We start from the raw sequence: 20,148 nt of genomic DNA, 5'->3' as shown, positions 1-20,148 counted from the left end.
TCCGTCCGTCTATTAACCTTTCACATTTTCTACTCCTCCAAAATTAACCAAAGTACAAGCACCCTTACGGCAAATGAGATTCTTAATTGTTAAAATAAAGGGCCAAGCCTTTTTCCAATGGGAAATAATAATAAAAAAAAAAAGGCATTAATTTCGTGGGTTTTAAAAAAACGTTATCAAATACCACTGGGCCAGAAAAACTAAAACTTATGTGGAAGCTTCCTTAGGTGTATTAAATTTTTTGTTCAATTAATGACCTTTGGGGTGGGTTTGGGTTTCAATAGGGATTTCAAAGTTTAACATTTAATATAAGAAAGGACATTTTTTTCAAATCCTCCATAAAATCATTGGAGCAGACGAGCTAAAACATACGTGGACGTAGTGTTAATCATGTTAATATTAAATTGTTTAATTTGACCCCAAGTGGTAGGATCTGAATGTAACATGCAATCAAACTTTAACACTGGAACAGATTTTTTTTTAAAAAATCTTTTTCTCAAAAACCTCTAGATAAAAAGGCGAATCTTGTGTGAAAGCTTACTCAGAAAGTGAAAATAATGACGTGTTTAAATTAAGGCTCAAAGGATAAGGTTAAGTCACAATTAGAGAATTAAAGTTACAAAGTGAAATATAGAGAAAAAGTGTTTTTCTCAATAACCATTGGGCCAGGAAAGCTTAATCTTATGTTGAAGTTTTATGAGTTAAGCTAGTTTGATAATTGTTTATATCATGTTCCAAGGGGGGTATAGTAGGGCCATAAGAGGGATTATATAGGGAAAACATTTCCCTATATCTCAAATCAATGAAGAATTGTATAAAATGTGAAAGTATCGTCTAGAAGTGTAGATCCATTTTGTTTGCACAGTCCCTATGTGTATGATAACGTCACAATACATGGTGAAAAGTACAAATACATGGATGTTAGGGTAAAATCTGATTCAGAACAGTAGGACCAAAAACACCCATGTTAGCGCTGTGGCCTATTGACCTCTTGTTTTAATATCAAGAGTGATATTTAAAATTACAATTATGAATTAATGTGAATTACGAATCCTCAAGATATATAAGTAAATTTTAATATTAAATCTAAATTTAAATAGATTTCCTTGTTCTGGATGAGAATAAGGTTTGTACGTACTTTGCTTCCTTGAGTGGTATAATGACTAAGCGCTTACAGTTGTATATGATCCTTATCAGTGTTATAAAGTACAGCTTATATTGTATCGTATTCAACACTCTCACGGAGACCCATAACCCGCTTCACTCACCTGAATTACCTGGTTCGGTTGACCTTTAGAACAAGATATCCAACAGATTTATTCCTTTTTATTCTAAGGAAAAAATTATACACCAGACAGCGACGAAGACCTTGCTTTAAGGGTCATTACCGGTACTTACGCAAATTTGATTTAAAACAACCTCGGATATGCCTCAATATTCAAATGACTCTCTATTTTTGGAGAAGGTTTAATTTCTACATGTATCTGCATAATAAATCATTTTACCCCAATTATGGCAAATAATAAACAACGTTATTCAGCTTTAATGCGTTATGAATAGTAATTACTCTGCTTGGATGATGCTGAACTATCGTATTTATTAATATAAACTTGCTCTTGATAAAATTAATACATACAAGTGCTTTCTTTTTTATACTCCTTGAGAGTCAAGTGTACTTATTTCTCATGGAAGGCGTTGTGTATTTCAATTCTACATGTATGTGATGTTTTTTGTTAATTTTCAATTTTATTTCACATTTTAAACGAATTTATAAAAACTTGGTGATTTCTTAATTTTGTATGCTTGAGACATTAGGACAGTTGGAAAGGTGGGTAGTTCCTGCATGAAGGGACGGGGACTCTCATTAGTGGCCTTGTATACCATACAAACTAGACCGTTATTCCTTTACCATTCCCTGGAGGGTTGATTCGGGTTTTTTTTCATATGATGACCTCTGCGGAAGGATCGAGCCACAATTAAGAATATACATATATTCTATTATATAGCTTTTTTCTAAAATTTTCTTTTCAATAACAGCAGGGCAATTCTTTAGGTTTGTTCTAAACATGGTTCTGAGACTAGGACGGATTATAAAAAGGTTATTTTACATTAGAACATATATACGTGAAAACAACTTTATCCAAGGACAACAAGGTTAGGATAAGTGCAACTAATATGCATACATTCTCATTTAATATGCATATTTTATATGGTAAAAAGTATCGCCTCCTAATTATGTTTTTTTTTTTATTTCGTAAGTTCTATGGTTCGGTACAATGACCTTGCCAGCAATACAATATATCATTAACTTAAATGCTGACGGTCGTTTTTCATACTACATGTATTTGTTAGGTCATTCTTTACACACTGAGCTGTCGATGGATTTTCCAGATCCTGACAAGAAGCACACGACAGGTATGACGGGTTGGCAGGGGATGTTGACTCCTCCATGGCACCTGATCCCATCTCTGATGTTTTAGAGGTCCATGTTTGCTCTGCTATAAAATTCGCACTGTTTCATAGACTTTTGGGCTCAACACTCTTTGTTATCTCTATTTTATTCGTAAAGCCCATGTACAAGTCTCTGTCAAATTCCCCCAATGTCGTACCTTTTAATTAAATGTTTGAACAGGAGATAGCCGTGCATTCTCATACAAAATGTCTCATTCACACTATATATTCATTCTTTTTTTTATTCTGTTTCTAACAAAGCATTATTATGACTTGGTTTATGACCTGCGAACAAATATAAACAAGCAAACGTAAAATACATGTATGTTATATACTGAACTAGAAAAAAATTAAGCAATGATTCCTTTTTCATTGTGTAGTATTTACTTTTTATCATTATCTTTTGATTTGATACAGGTTATATGTATATACAGTTTCCTGAACCCTCATTATTTATGTTTTATCTTTTATAGTTCTATTTATTATCTAGAATTCAGATTACTTATCTCCACTAGGCTGGTTCTTCTTTAATTATTTATTAGAAATACACAGTAAAACTTAAATCTGACTTAACTTACGGGGATTCGCAAATAAAGTTGTTTAACTGCTCACAGACATTAGCTGTCCACTTGAACTGAGACTTGAACCCTATGGCCATGCATTTGTTTAGAGGGTGAGTAGAAGGTTCACTGGGAGCCCAGGCGGTGTAGACAGGACTGGTCTGGGTAAGTGTCCAAATCCAGCTCCCAGAAAATAAGCTGGTACCTCCAAGCCAGAGCGAATCGCTCGAAAAAGCAGCTGTAAAAACGATTCTTACCATTGCTTTCAAAATGAGCTTTTGTCTTCTTTTGTATTTTTTCTGAATATATTTTTCTCTAGGTTATGATATATTAATCGGAAAAAGCTGCTTCCAAACAATTCCTCATTTGTATAATTAAGTTAAACCTGGATAAAACCACCTTTGTCAATTAACACCTTACCAGGTCCCAGTCTTCCAATGTATCCAGTAATGAACTGTTCTTCGCTTGCGTCGTCAATGGACAGCAGAGAAGACTGAATCATCTTACAGTAGTACTGACAAATAAAGTATTCAAAATACATAGAAAATATTGTGTTAAAAAATAGTATAATACTAAATACAATCCATGATCAACTTCAAATTTGAAATTTTTTTAAGTCTGATTTTCAAAAATTATTATTGTATTACTAAGTATATTAACTTTATTTTTGAATCCTCAAAATTTTGATTAATGTTCTTCATAACAAATGTAAACATAATTTTGCTTATCGGTCGATTTCATCCACTACTTTAGAATTATTTAAATAAAACACATTATATGCATGCAATGGTCACTGTTATGATTACTTACATTAGCCTCTGACCACGACGCTTTTATATGAAATGGCATATAACACGAAGTCCCGTGTTGAACGAAGCCCATAGGACACACCGCACTACACACCCCGAGCACCAGCAACTCTGATTCAACATCAACGTAATGGTAAGAGGAGAGAAAAGTCTCAAAACTTAACTCTATGCTCCTTTTATACACTTTTACAGCATTAGATAAATCATAATTCTATTTTATCATTAGTGTATCAAATTGTTAATTATTTTTATGATAGCCACAAGGAAAGGCTGTCTACACGGTTTGATCCTAACCAGATCGAACATTTTCATATTTAAAGTAATCCAAAGATCAATTATCTATTATATGTACATATCTATAACTTTATAGTTTACGTGGGCTATCTTTATACCGAAGAGGGAAAGAAATAAAAATGAAATTAATTTGAAATGAACTTAAGATCTGCATATGGTGAATAGTATAAAACTGATTTTTTTTTTACAGTGAACAGTGTAATATTAATACTCGTAGATCCGAAGATAAAATTTAATACTTACCTAATAAACAAGTTTTCCACATTTTGACCGATTTTGATAAATGGTTAGTAGGACAGTTATTGACTTATCTATGACACACTACATATACAACAGATATACAAAAAATAGAGCAGTCCCACTCCCATTATAGTTTGAATTACGAGTTAACTTTCTTTGGTTGTTTTTTAAAATTTATTTTTCCTCTATAGAAAAAAAATTGGCAAAGGAGAGTCATTGCATGTAAACTGGTTCACAAAAACTCAAGAGTAATTATACATGATTAAAAAATTTGATTTAAGAAAGTTGTTTGTCTACAATTAACATGACAAGTTGTTTGACTAAACTTGACGAAATGCCTTTCCACAATTTTTTTTTATAAAAATATAATATTTGGAGTTATAATAATAAAATAATAAAAAATAAAAATTTGCAGGAAGACAATATCCTTTTATGTATCTTTATCTTATTCAGTTATTTATTTCTGAAACATTTTGCTTGAATTATAATGATTTTACAACAAGAACACCCTTTAGAAATTATTGCAAAATTTATATTTTAAGCAACAGTGCAGATCAAATTTTTAAAATAGAAATATCCCACTGGAATATGATAACATTGATATCATAAGGAGTTGTGTCCCTTTTCAGAGGATCAATGAACTTTAAGTCATGACTTTCACTAAGAGTAGTCTCTCCTATAAGAAGGTTTATGAACCTTACATATAATGACTTCCCGACTTATACCTTACTTATATGTTTATAAAGAAGTTATTCCTATAATTAATATATTAATCACAAATTAATTAAAAAATTCTGGTGAGATATTTGACTTTGTATTATAGGTATGACATCTGTCATTACAATGATTTAATCAAAGAAGGACGCTGAACCTAAAATAACATTACACGGACAGATTAAAACCGCTTCAGCAAGTATTACCTTAGCAAAGAAAAAAATGTTGAAACCATATGGACGAGTTTATTTTCAATAACATTTATATACTTATAAAGAATTATTTATTTTCTCGATGCTCAAATAGACAAGCTTTTCCTATTTAAAACTGTCTTTGTACAGTGTAACATATTCAAATATCTATCATTTATTTTACAATTCTTACATTTCAAAAAAAAAGAAGATAATTGGTACATTGTATGTAAATTTAAGGACCCTACTGGGCAAACACCGTATAATCTGATGCGTCTTGTGCATGCAGGTTACTTGAAAGTTGTCAGGCTAAATAGAGTATGATGTTAAAGGTGATGAGGACAACGAACGGAGATCAATCTCCAAATTCTTATAAACAATACAAACACCAACCCCTGGAATTTCCAGAGATCGGATCAGGGCCAAGGAGTTGTAAGCATTCCCTGTTGATCGGTCACCCCTGTAAATTTAAATGTTGATCAGGTAAATGGAACTTTCCCTATAGTTATATTTAGTATAAAGCAAAGACATTATGATTGGCATTGTCTTTTCACAAATTTTTATTAAAATAGAAAATTTGGTGTAAATAGTCATAACACCAAATTTTCTATTTTAATAAAAAATTGTGGGGAGACAGTATAAAACATGCAAAATATGACCCAGTGTTATGTTATTTTTGCTTAAAAGTTAAGGTCATTATTATAGAAATTACGACATTATGTTATTATAGAATTTACGACATGCTAACTTTAAATGAGGATGTCGAAATTTCTGTTATATCAACATATCAGTGAATAGCATGCATCTCGGAGCAAACTCTCGGGTAGCAAATAAGTTCGGAGATATGAACACTATAAGCAGGTGATCGCGGAATAATACTGCATAAAAAAGGAACGTTGGCGATTAAAAAGCTTAAGTCATCTCCTTTGTTACAATCTTTTTAGTTGTCCGATAAAGTGTATAGTCAGTATAACATACAAATATGAAACAGATGTAGGAGACGCCGAGTATCTTGTATGTAAGGCCGCCTGAAGTCAATTATAGCCATCTTAAATGACAATACAAACGACTAAAAGAGAAAAACTTTAATGGTTGTTCCTTTTCCCAATAATCCCTTGTCTACCAGCAGTAACTCCAGGATCCGCCGTCCTAAAATAGAAAATAAACCAACATGAAAGAACAGGAAATATCGAATATTCAACGCTTAAATATCAGCTCTGTTTGAAATGATATTGTCAAAAATATTTGGTTTGAGCCAGATGCAGACTTATATATGAAATATGCATCCATGTGGAAAAAAAGACTTTTGACCTCCGACACAATGTAAAATATAAATCTATTGATTTTTGTTTATTAACAAATTTTTGAGTTGATCATCTGTTTTCTTTCTTTTAAGGTAAACGTTCATTGTATTGTATTCAAAAATAAAAATGAAAACTGTTTAAATTTAGTGGTAGTCATGAAAGTGTCTCTTAAACCTTGCTCAAATGGAAATCATTTAGAACCTTCTCTAGAATCCACTTTATTCTACGTACGGTATTTCGCAGATAAAGTTGAATCTGTTCTGACAGTTATTATCATTCCATTGATAGTTCCCATTCATATCCATCTCCAGACAATGTTCATTAGAGCCAGCATTGTTGGGTTCCCCTGGGGACCAGTTTTTGTATGTCCCAAAAGCCTCCACATTTCCCGTCCACACCCACTCGCCCTCGATCTGGATATCTGTTCCCCCGAGCCAAAAAATTCCCGGACTGAAACCGCCTACACAAAAACATAAAAGAAAAAACACTTTACCATGCCCCTTAATAATGATGTACATAACTGTTATACCATATTCTTCTCTACTTCCGACCATGTACAAATTTTTGGAAAGAAGACAAATCTCAGATAATTTTACTGTCTGCCTTTCAGGATATGAGTTACATTTTATTTCATTGTTCCATCCAAGAACCATCTTGGCTTACACCCCGGCAATGAATTATCTTTTAATCACAGTACCTTAAATGGAACCATTTGATGATTTGTTAGGAAATGTATATTTCTATGAGCATTCTTTTACTGTCTAGCGAGGTAGGACTGGGCCTTATAAAAAAGATGTTTGACATCTGAAACATTTTTAAATAATCCATAAAATTCTTAGATCTGAAGGCATTTCTTAAATAACTTTACAAGTGTGCTATCTATACACTGCAGTTCTTCGTAAATAATCTAACACGAATAAATGAAACATCATTAAACTGAGAACAACATCAAAAAATTCAAAGCAACTGTCATATCAATGAATTTAATAGAAAACAGTTAAAAAATCTACCCTTAATTCTGGGAATCATAGTTTGTATACTAGAAATAATAATTAAGTATTTTTGGAGTTGACTGTCTGTTGTAAATAGAAGGATATGGAGATAACGAACAGTATTCAATCTCAACGTCCATCAAACAATATACAAAATAAGAGCAGAGCAAACACGGACCTCCGAAACATCAGAGGTGGGATCAGGTGCCATGGAGGAGTGAGCATCCCCTGCCGACCGGTCACACCCGCCGTGTGCTCGTTGTCATTATCAGGAAATAACGGAAAAAATCCGTCGTCAATTCAGTGTATAAATAATGGACTAACAATTGGTATGAAAAACGTCAGTCAGCATTGACTCAATGATAAATTGTATTTGCTGACAAGGTCATTGTATTGACCATAGAATTTACGAAATGATGACTTTAAACGAGACTGTTGATATTCTTGTTTTATCAACTTGCTTGTCAGTAATTTACCTCGTTTAAGAAACTGTTCATACGCAGAGCATGCTCTTGCGTATCGATTCAACTGAGATATATATACTCCGTATGCAGGTGATGAAGATATATTGCTGCATAAGTAAGGGAAGTTGACGATAGAAAAGTTAAAGTCATCACGTTCATTATATAGCTTGGTTGTTAGATTACCATTAAATACAACTCTAAGAATTATTGTCCGAATATGATAAAAAAAAGGGTTACTACTCTATATTTTTTGGACATTTCTGTATAATAGTACTTACATAAACATTTCTGAATGCGGTTGCATAATAATACTTGCCAAATATTTCTTGGGATAACTGTATAATTGTTCTTACTTATATTTACTGTAATTACTGAAATAACACGTACAGTATAATGAAATCTATGAAAGTAACGAACAGTATTCAAGTTCAGAAGTCCATTCAAACAATACAACCAAGAAGAAGACCAAACACGGGCCCTTAAAAGATCAAAGGTGGGATCACGTGCCATTGAGGAGTGAACATCATTTGCCGACCGGTCACCCGTCGTGTGTTCTTGTCATCGTCGGGAAATACTTGGAAACTCCGTACACAATTCACAGTGTAAATAATAGCCTAACAATTTGTTAGAAAAAAAATGACTTAATGATAGATTATATTTGCTGACGTGGTCATTGTATCGTCAATAGAACCTACGGAGTTTCGACTTTATATGTTCATACCTTGCGTATCAAATCAAATGAGAGATATAAACCCCATGTGGCTATATTGCTATGTAAAGAAAGGAAACGGACGATTGAAAAATTAAAGTTATCACGCTTATCATAAAGCAATGCTACTAGAACCATTGTTAAATATCCAAATATGAAACAGAAGTATCAGATCCTGTTATTTTTTATTTCAAGCTCAAAAGGAAATCTCGGGTCAACATAGTGTAGTGAATTTGTATTAATGTCGGGCTTGGCGTCGGGTTCGGAGTGCAAATGTTTTGTATACGTCATAAGTCAGTTCTAATAAAAGTTTCTAAAGTATCGGACGTCTGTTTGATTCCTTGGCAGCTCGGAACTCGTGGTGCACTTAGGACCCACACCAGAAGCACCACACTGGTGTCAGAAGTGTCGTAAATTTATGCAGCTAAGTTTTTGCGTGAATTTGCACTTGCTTTCTTGAATATTTTACAGTCGGGTTTAATTTCGACCACGTGCGTTTCAAAGAAGTGTGAATCCGCTCCTCTGTTATTGCACGATTTTGGCGGGACAAGTCCAGATAGCCTGTTTGCGTATTTATTAAATTTTGTATCAGATTGTGTGAATCCGCATTCTGAATATTTGTGTTATTCATTGCAAAATCATCATTACATTTATCAATAGATCAAGAGGTGTAATTTTTGCTATTTATGAGTTTGTCAAGCGTCACAAAATTTTTAGACAAAAACCCACTTCAAGTTCCCTCTTCCCCAATCGACAAATTGCCTGTGTTGATTTCAGATAGTTTGGGAAACTGCCTTCGAACACATCACAACACACATAATATTCCACTGCATTTTCTCACTTATCCAGGGTCACCTACAGCCACTGCAATTGATAGGGCAATACCTGAGTTAGAAAAACTTTCTAAGAGAAACAGGCCACTTGTTGTGTATGTTTGGTTAGGTGTGTGTGATATTACAAAGAAAATACATAAGGGGCCTAATCGCAGGCAAAGGCAAATTGAATTGCGATATAGCTCAGTAGGTGAAGCGAGTACACACATATTGGAGCAATTTCATAGGTTAAAACGTTTGGTCATCACCAATAAAGGCTCTATAAAATTCCTTACAGTTCCAGTGTACTCGGCAAAAATTTACAATTCTTACTTAGGCCATCCCCACCCTGAATATTTTGAAGCCACAGATAAGTTTCTAGTTGAAGAAATAACACTCCTTAACCAGAAAATTTTTGATCTAAATCAATCGTTAGGCCGTAACACCCTCCAATTTCACCTAGACATTGTAAAGGTCAGAGGTCGTGGAAGACAATCTTTTAATTTTAATCTCTTAAGAGACGGAATTCATCCTGATAGTAAATTGTCGGAAAAGTGGCTAAGGCGATTAGAATTGGACATAATTAAGGAGTGTTGGATTGATACAACACCAGATTTGTTAACCTTGAGTGTTGACCCACAAGAATTACTGACACTGTAATCACAAAACAAGAATTATGTCTACCGGTGACAATTTGCTCGATGACACACTAACAACAGACAATGACAATGATCATAAGTTAGAAGCTAGTTTAAAAATGTCTGTAGAAAATGGTACTGTCAGGGTGTTGGAAAAAGTTGAGAGAACCTTAGGCGACCTTTCCTTAAACATACATGAAACAAATTTGATGTTAGGGAAGCAAGATAAAACTTTTGAATCACAAATGCAAAAGATGAGAAATCAAGAGCAACTTTTGTCAAGAAGCATAGACAGACAAATGGATGTAATAAATAAACAAGAGAAACTTCTATGGGAAACAATAGAAAATCATAAAGAAATGATGAAAAGACAAGAAAGCATTTTCTTAGACATGACTCAAGGGATCACACAGGTCTTGGAGCACTCGCTTAGCCGAGGGGACAGCCCCAGGCAAATCGATGCTCAACAGGGCCACATGTCTGGATTGCTGCACAGTCGAGGGGACAGCCCCAGGCAAGTGTATGCACAACAGGACCACAATGTGACTGCTACACTATTGGATCAAGATTATCTGACTTGCCCTGTGGCGGATGCAAACACTGCACAAAAATACATCAGGAGTGGTCTCGATTTCACACAGACGTAGATGACGTCATACCCTTAGCAGTAAGGAGTGATTTTGGCATGGTATTTGCTAAACATCAGACAAGCCATGGAGACCAATGCTGTGATGACTCTGATCCAGGGTCAAATACTAGTTTTTGCTCTGGAGGACACAGTGTCCCCGAGCAAAGTGCGGCAATGGGTACCATCCGGAATTTAACACAGATGGATGAGGCAGTAAGTGATGATGAGGAAGAAATAGGTCCTCCTATATCCTTAAGCAAATACACAAATGAAGAATTGAGTCAGAAACAAAAGGACGACCCAGAGCTACATAAGCTTTTTAAGTGGGTGGAAGGGAAGTTTCCAAGTAATCGAGAGGAAGTATTTTCTGAGTCGCCAGCCCTTAAACACTTTTGGCTTACAAGAGAAAATCTCTCACTAAGCAATAACTGCCTTTATTACCGATGGACGTTTCCAGAGGAGACCCGACTATTATTCATCGTGCCTGAGGCAATGAAGAAGGAAATTATAGACATCGCCCACTGTTCACCATTATCGGGACACCCTGGAATTAAAAGAACTATTCAGCGCCTTCGACAGACCTTCTACTGGTTTAATATGACGGATTGGGTGAAAACTTTTGTTGGAGCTTGCGAAAAATGTGCGCTAAGTAAAAAGGCTAACAAGACAAATAGATCCTCATTGCAGCAGTACCAAGCTGGATCACCCATGGACAGAATACAGCTGGATATACTAGGACCCTTTCCTTTATCTAAAAAGGGAAATAAATATATCCTTGTTCTTGTCGACCAGTTTTCGAAATGGACGGAGTGTTATCCACTTGCCAACCAGACAGCGGAGACTATTGCCAATGTACTAGTGAAGGACTTTATTGCCCGCTTCGGGGTGCCTCTAGAACTTCACACGGACCAAGGGCGGAACTTCGATAGTGACCTGATGAAAAGACTATCAGAGTTGATGGGCTGGGCAAAAACAAGAACAACCCCCTACCACCCTTCTTCAAACGGGCTCGTAGAGAGATTTAACAGGACCTTACTTCAGATGATGCGATGCTTTGTCAGCCAGAATCAAGAAGACGGACGAACACCTTCCCTTGCTTGCGGGGGCATATCGAAGTATTCCTCATACCAGTACTGGCTTCACACCCAATAGACTGATGTTAGGTCATGAAGTCCATCTTCCTGAAGAGGTGATATTAGGCTTACACTCAGCAGAGCAGGATGAAATACCATACCTGGAGAAACTACGATCCTCAATGAGGAAATGTCAAGAAATAGCTCGAGGAAACTTGAAGAGTGCATCGATAGGACAAAAACGATTACACGATTTGCGTGTGTACGAGAGGTCCTACGACATTGGTGATTTAGTATACATACGGGACGACTCAAAGAAAGTAGGCAAGAGTCCTAAACTACAACCGTTATGGAAAGGGCCTGCAGTAGTTGCTAGAAAGTTGGGTGCAGTGCTGTATGAAGTTATCACAAAGAAGGGATCCACAGTACTGCATCATGACCGCCTCAAGCCTTGCCACCAAGAAACACTGCCCAGATGGATATCGAAAGCACGAAGACAGCTCCAGTATTGTGTCAACTTTAAGGAAAAGGACCCTCAAGCAACCTCACCAGAAGATGCTGATGTTCCAGGCGAGACAGAAGACAAGTCAGAGGAAACTGCAGTAGAAGAGAACTGGGTGGTACCTGATATACCCATACAACATGAAGCTGAAAAGGAAACAGTTTCTTCAGGACCGGCTACACCGGAGAACCAGGATAGCGATGCGGAAGACCAACAGAGGACCAACGAGACCACTACTAGATGTGGAAGAAAGATTCAACCTCCGTCAAGATACACGTCCTAAAACAGCTTTAAATATCAGAACAATTCACTAATGTTTATTTTCTTTGCTTTCATTTCATGTATTATTCCTTTTAGAAAAAGGGGAGTAGTGTAGTGAATTTGTATTAATGTCGGGCTTGGCGTCGGGTTCGGAGTGCAAATGTTTTGTATACGTCATAAGTCAGTTCTAATAAAAGTTTCTAAAGTATCGGACGTCTGTTTGATTCCTTGGCAGCTCGGAACTCGTGGTGCACTTAGGACCCACACCAGAAGCACCACAATATGAATAGAAATAATAACATCATTTTTTTTTATTGCCAATACGTCAACGATATATCTAAATGTCGAGTTAAAGGCAACAGCGAGTGTTTTTTTTCTCCTCTTGTATACTAGTATATCATTTTTTTGATTGCCAATACGTCAACGATATATCTAAATGTCGAGTTAAAGGCAACAGCGAGTGTTTTTTTTTTCTTTTTCTCCTCTTGTATACTAGTATGCTTGTTATTAAACTCTGCTTCATATGAATAAAAAAGTAGGCAACATTTACAGGATGCGTATCTTTCAATCAGATTGCGTATTTTTGTAAGGATTTTAAAGAAATTTCGTACTTTTGTATAATAGTATTGTAATAAATGTATAATAGTACTTAGATAAATTTCTGGCGATGACTCTGCAGTAGTACTTTTAACAATATTTCTGGAAATGATAATTGTAATAGTACTTACCTATATTTCTGGAAATGACTGTCTGTATAACGTGTTGTTCGTGAACATCGTTAATATTTGCGAGATATCCGCCATAGGCTTGACATATGATCTAGGGTGGAAAGAAACAATTATATTATCTATATATTCATTTTGAATAAATAATCTAATCGGAAATTCGCTTTAACCTGAAGACGACCTGTACAATTTGAGAAAACGAGGATTATTGCATTTAGAATCGACTAATTTCAACGGTGGTTTTACTGGCATGTAAATATTTTTAAAAATGTACGAATGCGTAAATAGCATCACCTGTTTGTTAATTTTTAGCTCTACTGGTCAGAGACCAGAAGAGCTTATGCGATAGTAATGCGTCCGGCGTCCGTCCGTCTGTCTGTCTGTCTGTCTGTCTGTCCGTTCTCACGAAATAATGGTTAAGTGACAGTTTTTGTGCCCATTTAAAATTTATGTGACTATTTTGTTTTATGTGACTGTCACATAAAAATTTGATTTTTTTTAGCAGAAATGAGTGTTATGTGACTTAAAAAATCATTCTAAAGGAGTGTCACATAAAAAAATACGGACGATATTGTCCGTTATATGGACGTCCGTCAAAGGGTTTTAAGAGTTACCTCCCGTACCCCATGCATCATGTTTCGCGCCATTTTACCCGATCATTTCCGGAAACAACCGAACCTGATTGCCGAAATCTGTCTGCGCAGGCGCTGTGGTGCATATCCGGAAATTTGCGCGGCATGATGATGAGAAAATGGCAGAGTTTCAGTTGGGGTAAGTAATGTGACATTTTTGCGATTTCTTAATTCGTATGACACAGCTGAACATTATTTACGATATTTTTAGTAAAACTTTGAACATCATTAGAATCGAGGGCCTCAATGGGTTCGTAGTACATTTTTAACAATCCATCAAATGTGCAGGGCTCGTTTTTTTGTGGTCATTCGTGCATTAACAACCAGCAAATTCTGGTGATATGAAGTGAATACATGAAATGTTAGTGTTGCACTTTCCGAAATTTATTTTCAATAACGTTATGAAAGCACAAGTTATTAGAGACCTATAGTCAGTGCCACATATATATGGACATGAATTTAAAATTTAATATCAATTCTCTGTAATTATCAAACAATATCAAAAATGCTTGGCCACGCTACATTTTCAATTTCTATGAAACTTTTTGTGTGTACTCACATTGTCATATCATTAATGTTTTTATAGTTTTTTATTTCAAAAAATGTCTCGTTGCCATGGTAACGGCACCTATTGTTTCCCCTGTAAAAATTCTTCCTAAAATTTGTCCAAAAAACGTGATTTTGTAGGTTTTACTGAATAAAAATGAGCTTAAAAGAAACAAGAGAATGGGAAAATCTACTTTTGTTTCAAAACTACCATTATTCCTCTCTAGTATAACAACATAATTTTTTAAAACTGTAATTCTACATAATGGCTTAACAACGCTTAGCTTTGGGGATTTTGGCATTTTGCCAAATTGAGAAAATTGCCATTTTAGACCCTTTTTCAAAGCGATTTTTTAATACTTTGCACACTGATTTGAAATTCAGGAAACAGTGCATTGTATAGATGGTACATAAGTTAGTTTAAACACATTAAAATATTTATGGGACACCTAAAATTTTTTTTTTAAAAAGCTGATGAAAAATTACCCAAAATCTGCAAAATTTCCGTATTTCAAGGAACACATGCACATTTCATTAAGTTCATATAGAAAAGAAATGTTCCTTTCTACCTGTTTTGATGTCACTTACAGTAAAATTAGTCCATATCTAGGAAAAGTGTCATGTAAAAATATTCACATCCCATTTCCAAGAGCATTAATACATGTAAATATGTTCTTAGATAGGAGAACTGTGAACACCTGCACAAAATGCCCCCCCCCCCCTTTCCGTAAAATTGACAATTTTGAAGTACATGTAGACTTACCAGGGCATGTTTCAAGTTTCCTGAAACTATCTCCTTAGATTGAAACTAATATGAAATAAAATTTTCCCTATCCATTCTCTGTTACTATGGAAACAGGAATGCAAGATTTGTTACCATGGAGACAGGAATACCAGATTTTTAACCAAAATGGCTGCGTTTAACATAACAATATTCCCAAAACTACACTTATTTACTCTTTAATAAAACATGTGTAATGAGTTAAATGTAAATGTGAACTAAATTTTTTGGCATCTTAAATTTGCATCTTTATGATGTTGCAAAAATATAATGCATTTTGTAATGCTATGTCAAATAATTGCAAAACCTTGTGGCTTTTACTTTTTCAAGATTTGGTCAAACTTGAAAAATTCTGAAATGAAACTAAAACAAGCAGGACATTCATAATATTTTACTCATTTCAACTTGTTACTTTGTATAATTATTTATTAAATTCATGGGCAACTGCAAACCACAGATACTTTGAATGAAGTCAAAAATTTACCCCCCCCCCCCCTTCTGATTTTTTCATTAAAACTTATGAAACACTGCTTTAAACTTGAGAAAAATTACATTGGTTTAAAAAAAAATCACATCCTCTTGGGTAAGTTATCTTGGATTTAAATATAAATATCCAACAATGGAAAACTTTAAACATAGTGTTTGGCATATAATTAATAATTAGGATTGCAATGGATCTTTTGTATTCTGTAAAGTCAGTTGAAACAATGCCCCCCCCCCCCCCCCCATGAGACACTGTCCCCCACAAGTATCATTTTAAGGAAGTTCTTCCTTTCATTTTACTAGGTTCCTGCCAACATCTCATCACACCAACTATATCAACCTCCTTTAAATTTCTTTTTTTTTCACATGTAAATATAAATTCTGAAAACAAGAGAACTTTTTGCTTTTTTATTTTTTATATATGCAACATTTAGAGTACATTTATTCTCAACTATGGTACATATCATTAGATTTACGTGACAAATTCTACTGTTTCTGCTGCTCTGAAAATCTTGACTCTGATTTTTCAATTTTAGAGTTTTAGTTGGTCAGGCATGTACCAGTAATGACCTACATTGACATACGCAAGTAACACTGATAATTAGTTAATGAGAATTATGCTGAGTTTAGTTTTTTTTGGAAAGGTACAGGATAAAGATTGATAAGTTCTAAAACATATTGTTATACAACATAAGATTTGAGGATGCCATCACATAATATGATAAACATGTTCCTATTATATTTGAACTTTGACATCTCAAAACACTGATATCTTGAACTTTGACATCTCAAAACACTGATATCTTGAAGACAGTGGGTACAAGTATGTTGAAGTAGGTTGGAATTCAGCTTTCACTTGCCTGGTTTCAAACATAAAATATGGCATCCCTTCTCAACCTGCAATGGTAAATAATTCCTGCACTTTCCAATATACTAGTACACTGATTTCAAGCTAATTAAATGTGTATGTAATCCTTTAGAAAGTTGTTTTCTTTATTCTAGTATAATAATTCTTCTGTTACTGGACAGGTATTAAATTTTGTTTAAAAAAAAAAAAATAAGCAAGGTTTAAATTTAGACATAAAACTGAAATATTTTTTAACAATTTAAGGACAGATTATACAAACAAACTTTTGTCAAAGAATTTGAAAATTACAACTGGAGTCATGTTTAAATCAGTAAAATTAATAACTTTCCTCACAAACAAGTACTTTTTAATTCATATTTGCATAAAAATGGAATTTGAAGTGAAAAGTATTTGTATAGATTAATAAGGATAGTTTCAAGAGGGCAGACTTTTGAACATCACAGAAGGTTTACAATTTCTTAATATTCTAGAAATTTATTAATACATCATTAATTTGCAATTAAATTATGCCAAAAAATATATACCAATCCAGGCATCCATTTTTTGTTTGTATCATCTGCCCTTAATTTACTTTCATATTTTAAGAATGGTTACCTTGAAAAGAACAGAATCTAGGCTGTCCGCTTTCTTGCAGAATGCACTTGAACTTCAGTCATGGCCTATTTGGTCCTGTTTGGTTAACTGGTCTTACTTTTTCTTTATTCATCTTATATGGTAAATCCTTTGATGAAAAAATGATGAAAATAATTATTTTCCTAGGAACATGATCAAAAGGAAAATTCATTTCATTCATACACAGACATGTTCATGTGTGTGATCATCTTACCAGTAGTGAATATTTGCCTGAGTATCAATTAATTTGTTTAGAATATTATAACACATGGTCAGTGTGTACAAAACAAATATCATTATAAATCAGAGGTGAATATTCTACATGTACATGTATATAGTTTTATTATACCCTTCGCTTGAAAAGTGGTAGGGTATACTGTAATCGGTATGTCCGTCTAACTGTACGTCCATCTGTCTGTACATCCGTCTGTCTGTTACGCTTTAGGGTACCCATCTCTTATTATCCACAACTCCTCTTATACCACTGCAATGAGTGAAATTTAATGAACCTTTCACAGAATCTTTATTACATATTGTCATTGTGCACCTCCTATTTTAGTTTTTGATTCGACGCATATTTTGGGTTTCCCGGCCACAATAAAACATGGATTTGTCATCAGTTATAACCATATGGGAGGCAGGTGGTATCATTTAGTGAGCTCAATGCTCACAGGACCTTTAGTTAAATTTTGTTTTAACACTTATACATATGTACAAGTGTACATATATATATTTTTACTGTTTGCTATTTGAAAAGATAATTATTATTCACACAAAATTGAACTATAGATTATACAGTACCGGTATTTCACAGATGAATGAAAGAGTCTATATAAACAAAAATAACTCAATATTTCCAGTGCATTCTTAACCTAGATCTATTTTGTCATTACATATAGTACAGTAGTTTTGGATATATATAATAAATTTAAAGTTTAAAAGATAGAAGCTTTTAAATAAGGCAATGACATCAAAACAAACATGCCGTTTTCCTATTTTCTGCTTATGAACATCACATGACCATATTTTGCTGATATATATAGAATACTATTTAAAAAACTTATCTACTTTATGCTTGTGCTCACACATTATAAACGTTTGATGCACTTTTTTATAGAAACAAATTAAACTTGCTCTAGTTAATATTTTAACAACACAATTCTGTAAAATATGTGCCTAATGCCAATAAAGAATTGAAATAATAGGATAAACAATGAATGAAAACTGACAAAAGTGGAAATTTATTTTATAAAGATAAATAATGTTTACTTAAAAGTCTCTCTCAGCACATCATAAAAAGTAAACCTACTGAATGGCACAGATTTTACACATGTACAATCTCTATATAAACATTTATATTTCGGGGGGGGGGGGGGTCAGCTGTATCAGCAAGTGATGTTTATATGCTTCAAATTCATTTTTATTAATAAAAATAATTAGTTCATTGGTCAGAAAGTCAAACTGTCAAAAGGTATAGTTCGCTTGATTTGATAAGGACCACTGACCACTACACCGGTAAAACAACTGGGTATTGTAAGGCAAATAAAATTAAGAAAATATGCATTTGTTAATCTTGATATTTTTGTAATGCTCAGTATATACATAAATTTACCTTCTGTCTTCATTGTTTAAGATGTCTAGCCTTCTTTTCTTCTTCCAGACTGTAAAACTTTGATGAGATCTTTCGCCAGAAAATATTCATTGCTGTTTACTAAATACACATTGTACCTCCAAACGTTAGAGAGTAGTTCAAGGGAAGTAATTAGGAAGCAAAAAATGCTTCAAAATGTAGAAAAATGTAATCTTTACCTTTGAATTCCTTTTACATCTTTGAGTCTCCCACCAATATTTTACATATTTTGATATAATCAAATATTAGCCTTTCATAATTAATAATTACTAAATTTGTAATCAGTGTGCCTTTTTTGTTTTAAGCCTCCAAAAACTCCACTAAACCAATCACATATCTGATATGTTATAATATGTAAAATGGCCATTTACTATTGAGAAATTAAATTAAAACTACAGATATAATTACTTTAATCTGTAGTATTAAATTTAAATAACGAAAACATATTAAGTTATCCCTTTTCATTTCTGGACACAGTTTTTCTTGATAAGTACACGTTTTTCAAAATTAACGAAATTGAGAATTTTGCACCCCGTTTCTATGGCAACCAAGGGTCTATTTCATAAACCCACTTTACATTTTACAATTAATGACATAGCTGTTTAAAATTATTATAAAAAAATCAAAATGTTTTTCTATGCGTGGCCAACCAATTTTGATAATTACAGAGAATTGGTATTAAGACGCATTAAAAAAAAGGTCACTTAATATATGTGACAAGAGTCACATACACATGTCAGGATGAGACATGTGACAGGAAGCAAAGTTGTAGTTTTTTTTCAAAATGGAGGAATGGTTCCAAATTCTGATATCTATTGTACTTTTATCTATTTTTGTGGAACTTGCAACAGGAATTGCATTGCTTTTTGTGATGTTCAGGCGTTGGTCATTGCTTTTTAATTTGTGGAATAGAGATCTCCAGTAAACGACATGCAGATGTATGAGGTATACATTGACGGTAATGAATACTTTTGTCAGTTAAGATTTATTATGGCAATTATACTGGAATTGAATCTACACTGCCAACTGCTAACAAAGATAAAAGATGCCTCAACAAGATTTGGTTTTGGAACATTTTCACTAGAAGAGGCAGAAATGATAACAAGTTTACTTATTAGACTGAAAGTTCCGTTTGAATGTGAATAGGTAAGTATAATCGATTGCAATGCCTACATTATGAATATGATGCACTGAAAATCTCATTTTATTAATCACTTGATTTAAACATT

At 33.9% G+C, this 20,148-nt stretch overlaps 2 protein-coding genes and 1 long non-coding RNA gene across 3 annotated transcripts; all 3 read right to left on the bottom strand.

Moving 5' to 3' along the window:
* Positions 1–2,704: 2,704 nt before the first annotated feature.
* LOC134237747 (perlucin-like) lies at positions 2,705–3,900 on the bottom strand. The gene is made up of 4 exons (XM_062719897.1): positions 3,822–3,900; positions 3,432–3,525; positions 3,030–3,249; positions 2,705–2,736 (listed from the first exon to the last, which is right to left on the bottom strand). The coding sequence occupies exons 1-4, from the start codon at positions 3,891–3,893 to the stop codon at positions 2,730–2,732; spliced, it is 393 nt and encodes a 130-aa protein (XP_062575881.1). The 5' UTR covers positions 3,894–3,900; the 3' UTR covers positions 2,705–2,729.
* A 2,444-nt stretch (positions 3,901–6,344) lies between these two features.
* On the bottom strand, positions 6,345–14,014 carry LOC134237745 (perlucin-like). Its single transcript, XM_062719896.1, has 4 exons — positions 13,982–14,014; positions 13,371–13,461; positions 6,795–7,023; positions 6,345–6,408 (listed from the first exon to the last, which is right to left on the bottom strand). The coding sequence occupies exons 1-4, from the start codon at positions 14,012–14,014 to the stop codon at positions 6,345–6,347; spliced, it is 417 nt and encodes a 138-aa protein (XP_062575880.1).
* A 2,189-nt stretch (positions 14,015–16,203) lies between these two features.
* LOC134237746 (uncharacterized) lies at positions 16,204–19,042 on the bottom strand. The gene is made up of 3 exons (XR_009985869.1): positions 18,902–19,042; positions 17,272–17,398; positions 16,204–16,706 (listed from the first exon to the last, which is right to left on the bottom strand). It is a non-coding gene; the product is annotated as an uncharacterized LOC134237746 (long non-coding RNA).
* Between the last annotated feature and the right edge of the window lie 1,106 nt (positions 19,043–20,148).

The sequence above is a fragment of the Saccostrea cucullata genome, unplaced genomic scaffold, assembly GCF_032062105.1.
Source record: "Saccostrea cucullata isolate Sc308-1 unplaced genomic scaffold, CSIRO_AGI_Scuc_v1 ctg6077, whole genome shotgun sequence".
In the NCBI taxonomy this organism is placed as follows: domain Eukaryota; kingdom Metazoa; phylum Mollusca; class Bivalvia; order Ostreida; family Ostreidae; genus Saccostrea; species Saccostrea cuccullata.
This window is presented reverse-complemented; position numbering and strand designations above follow the sequence as displayed.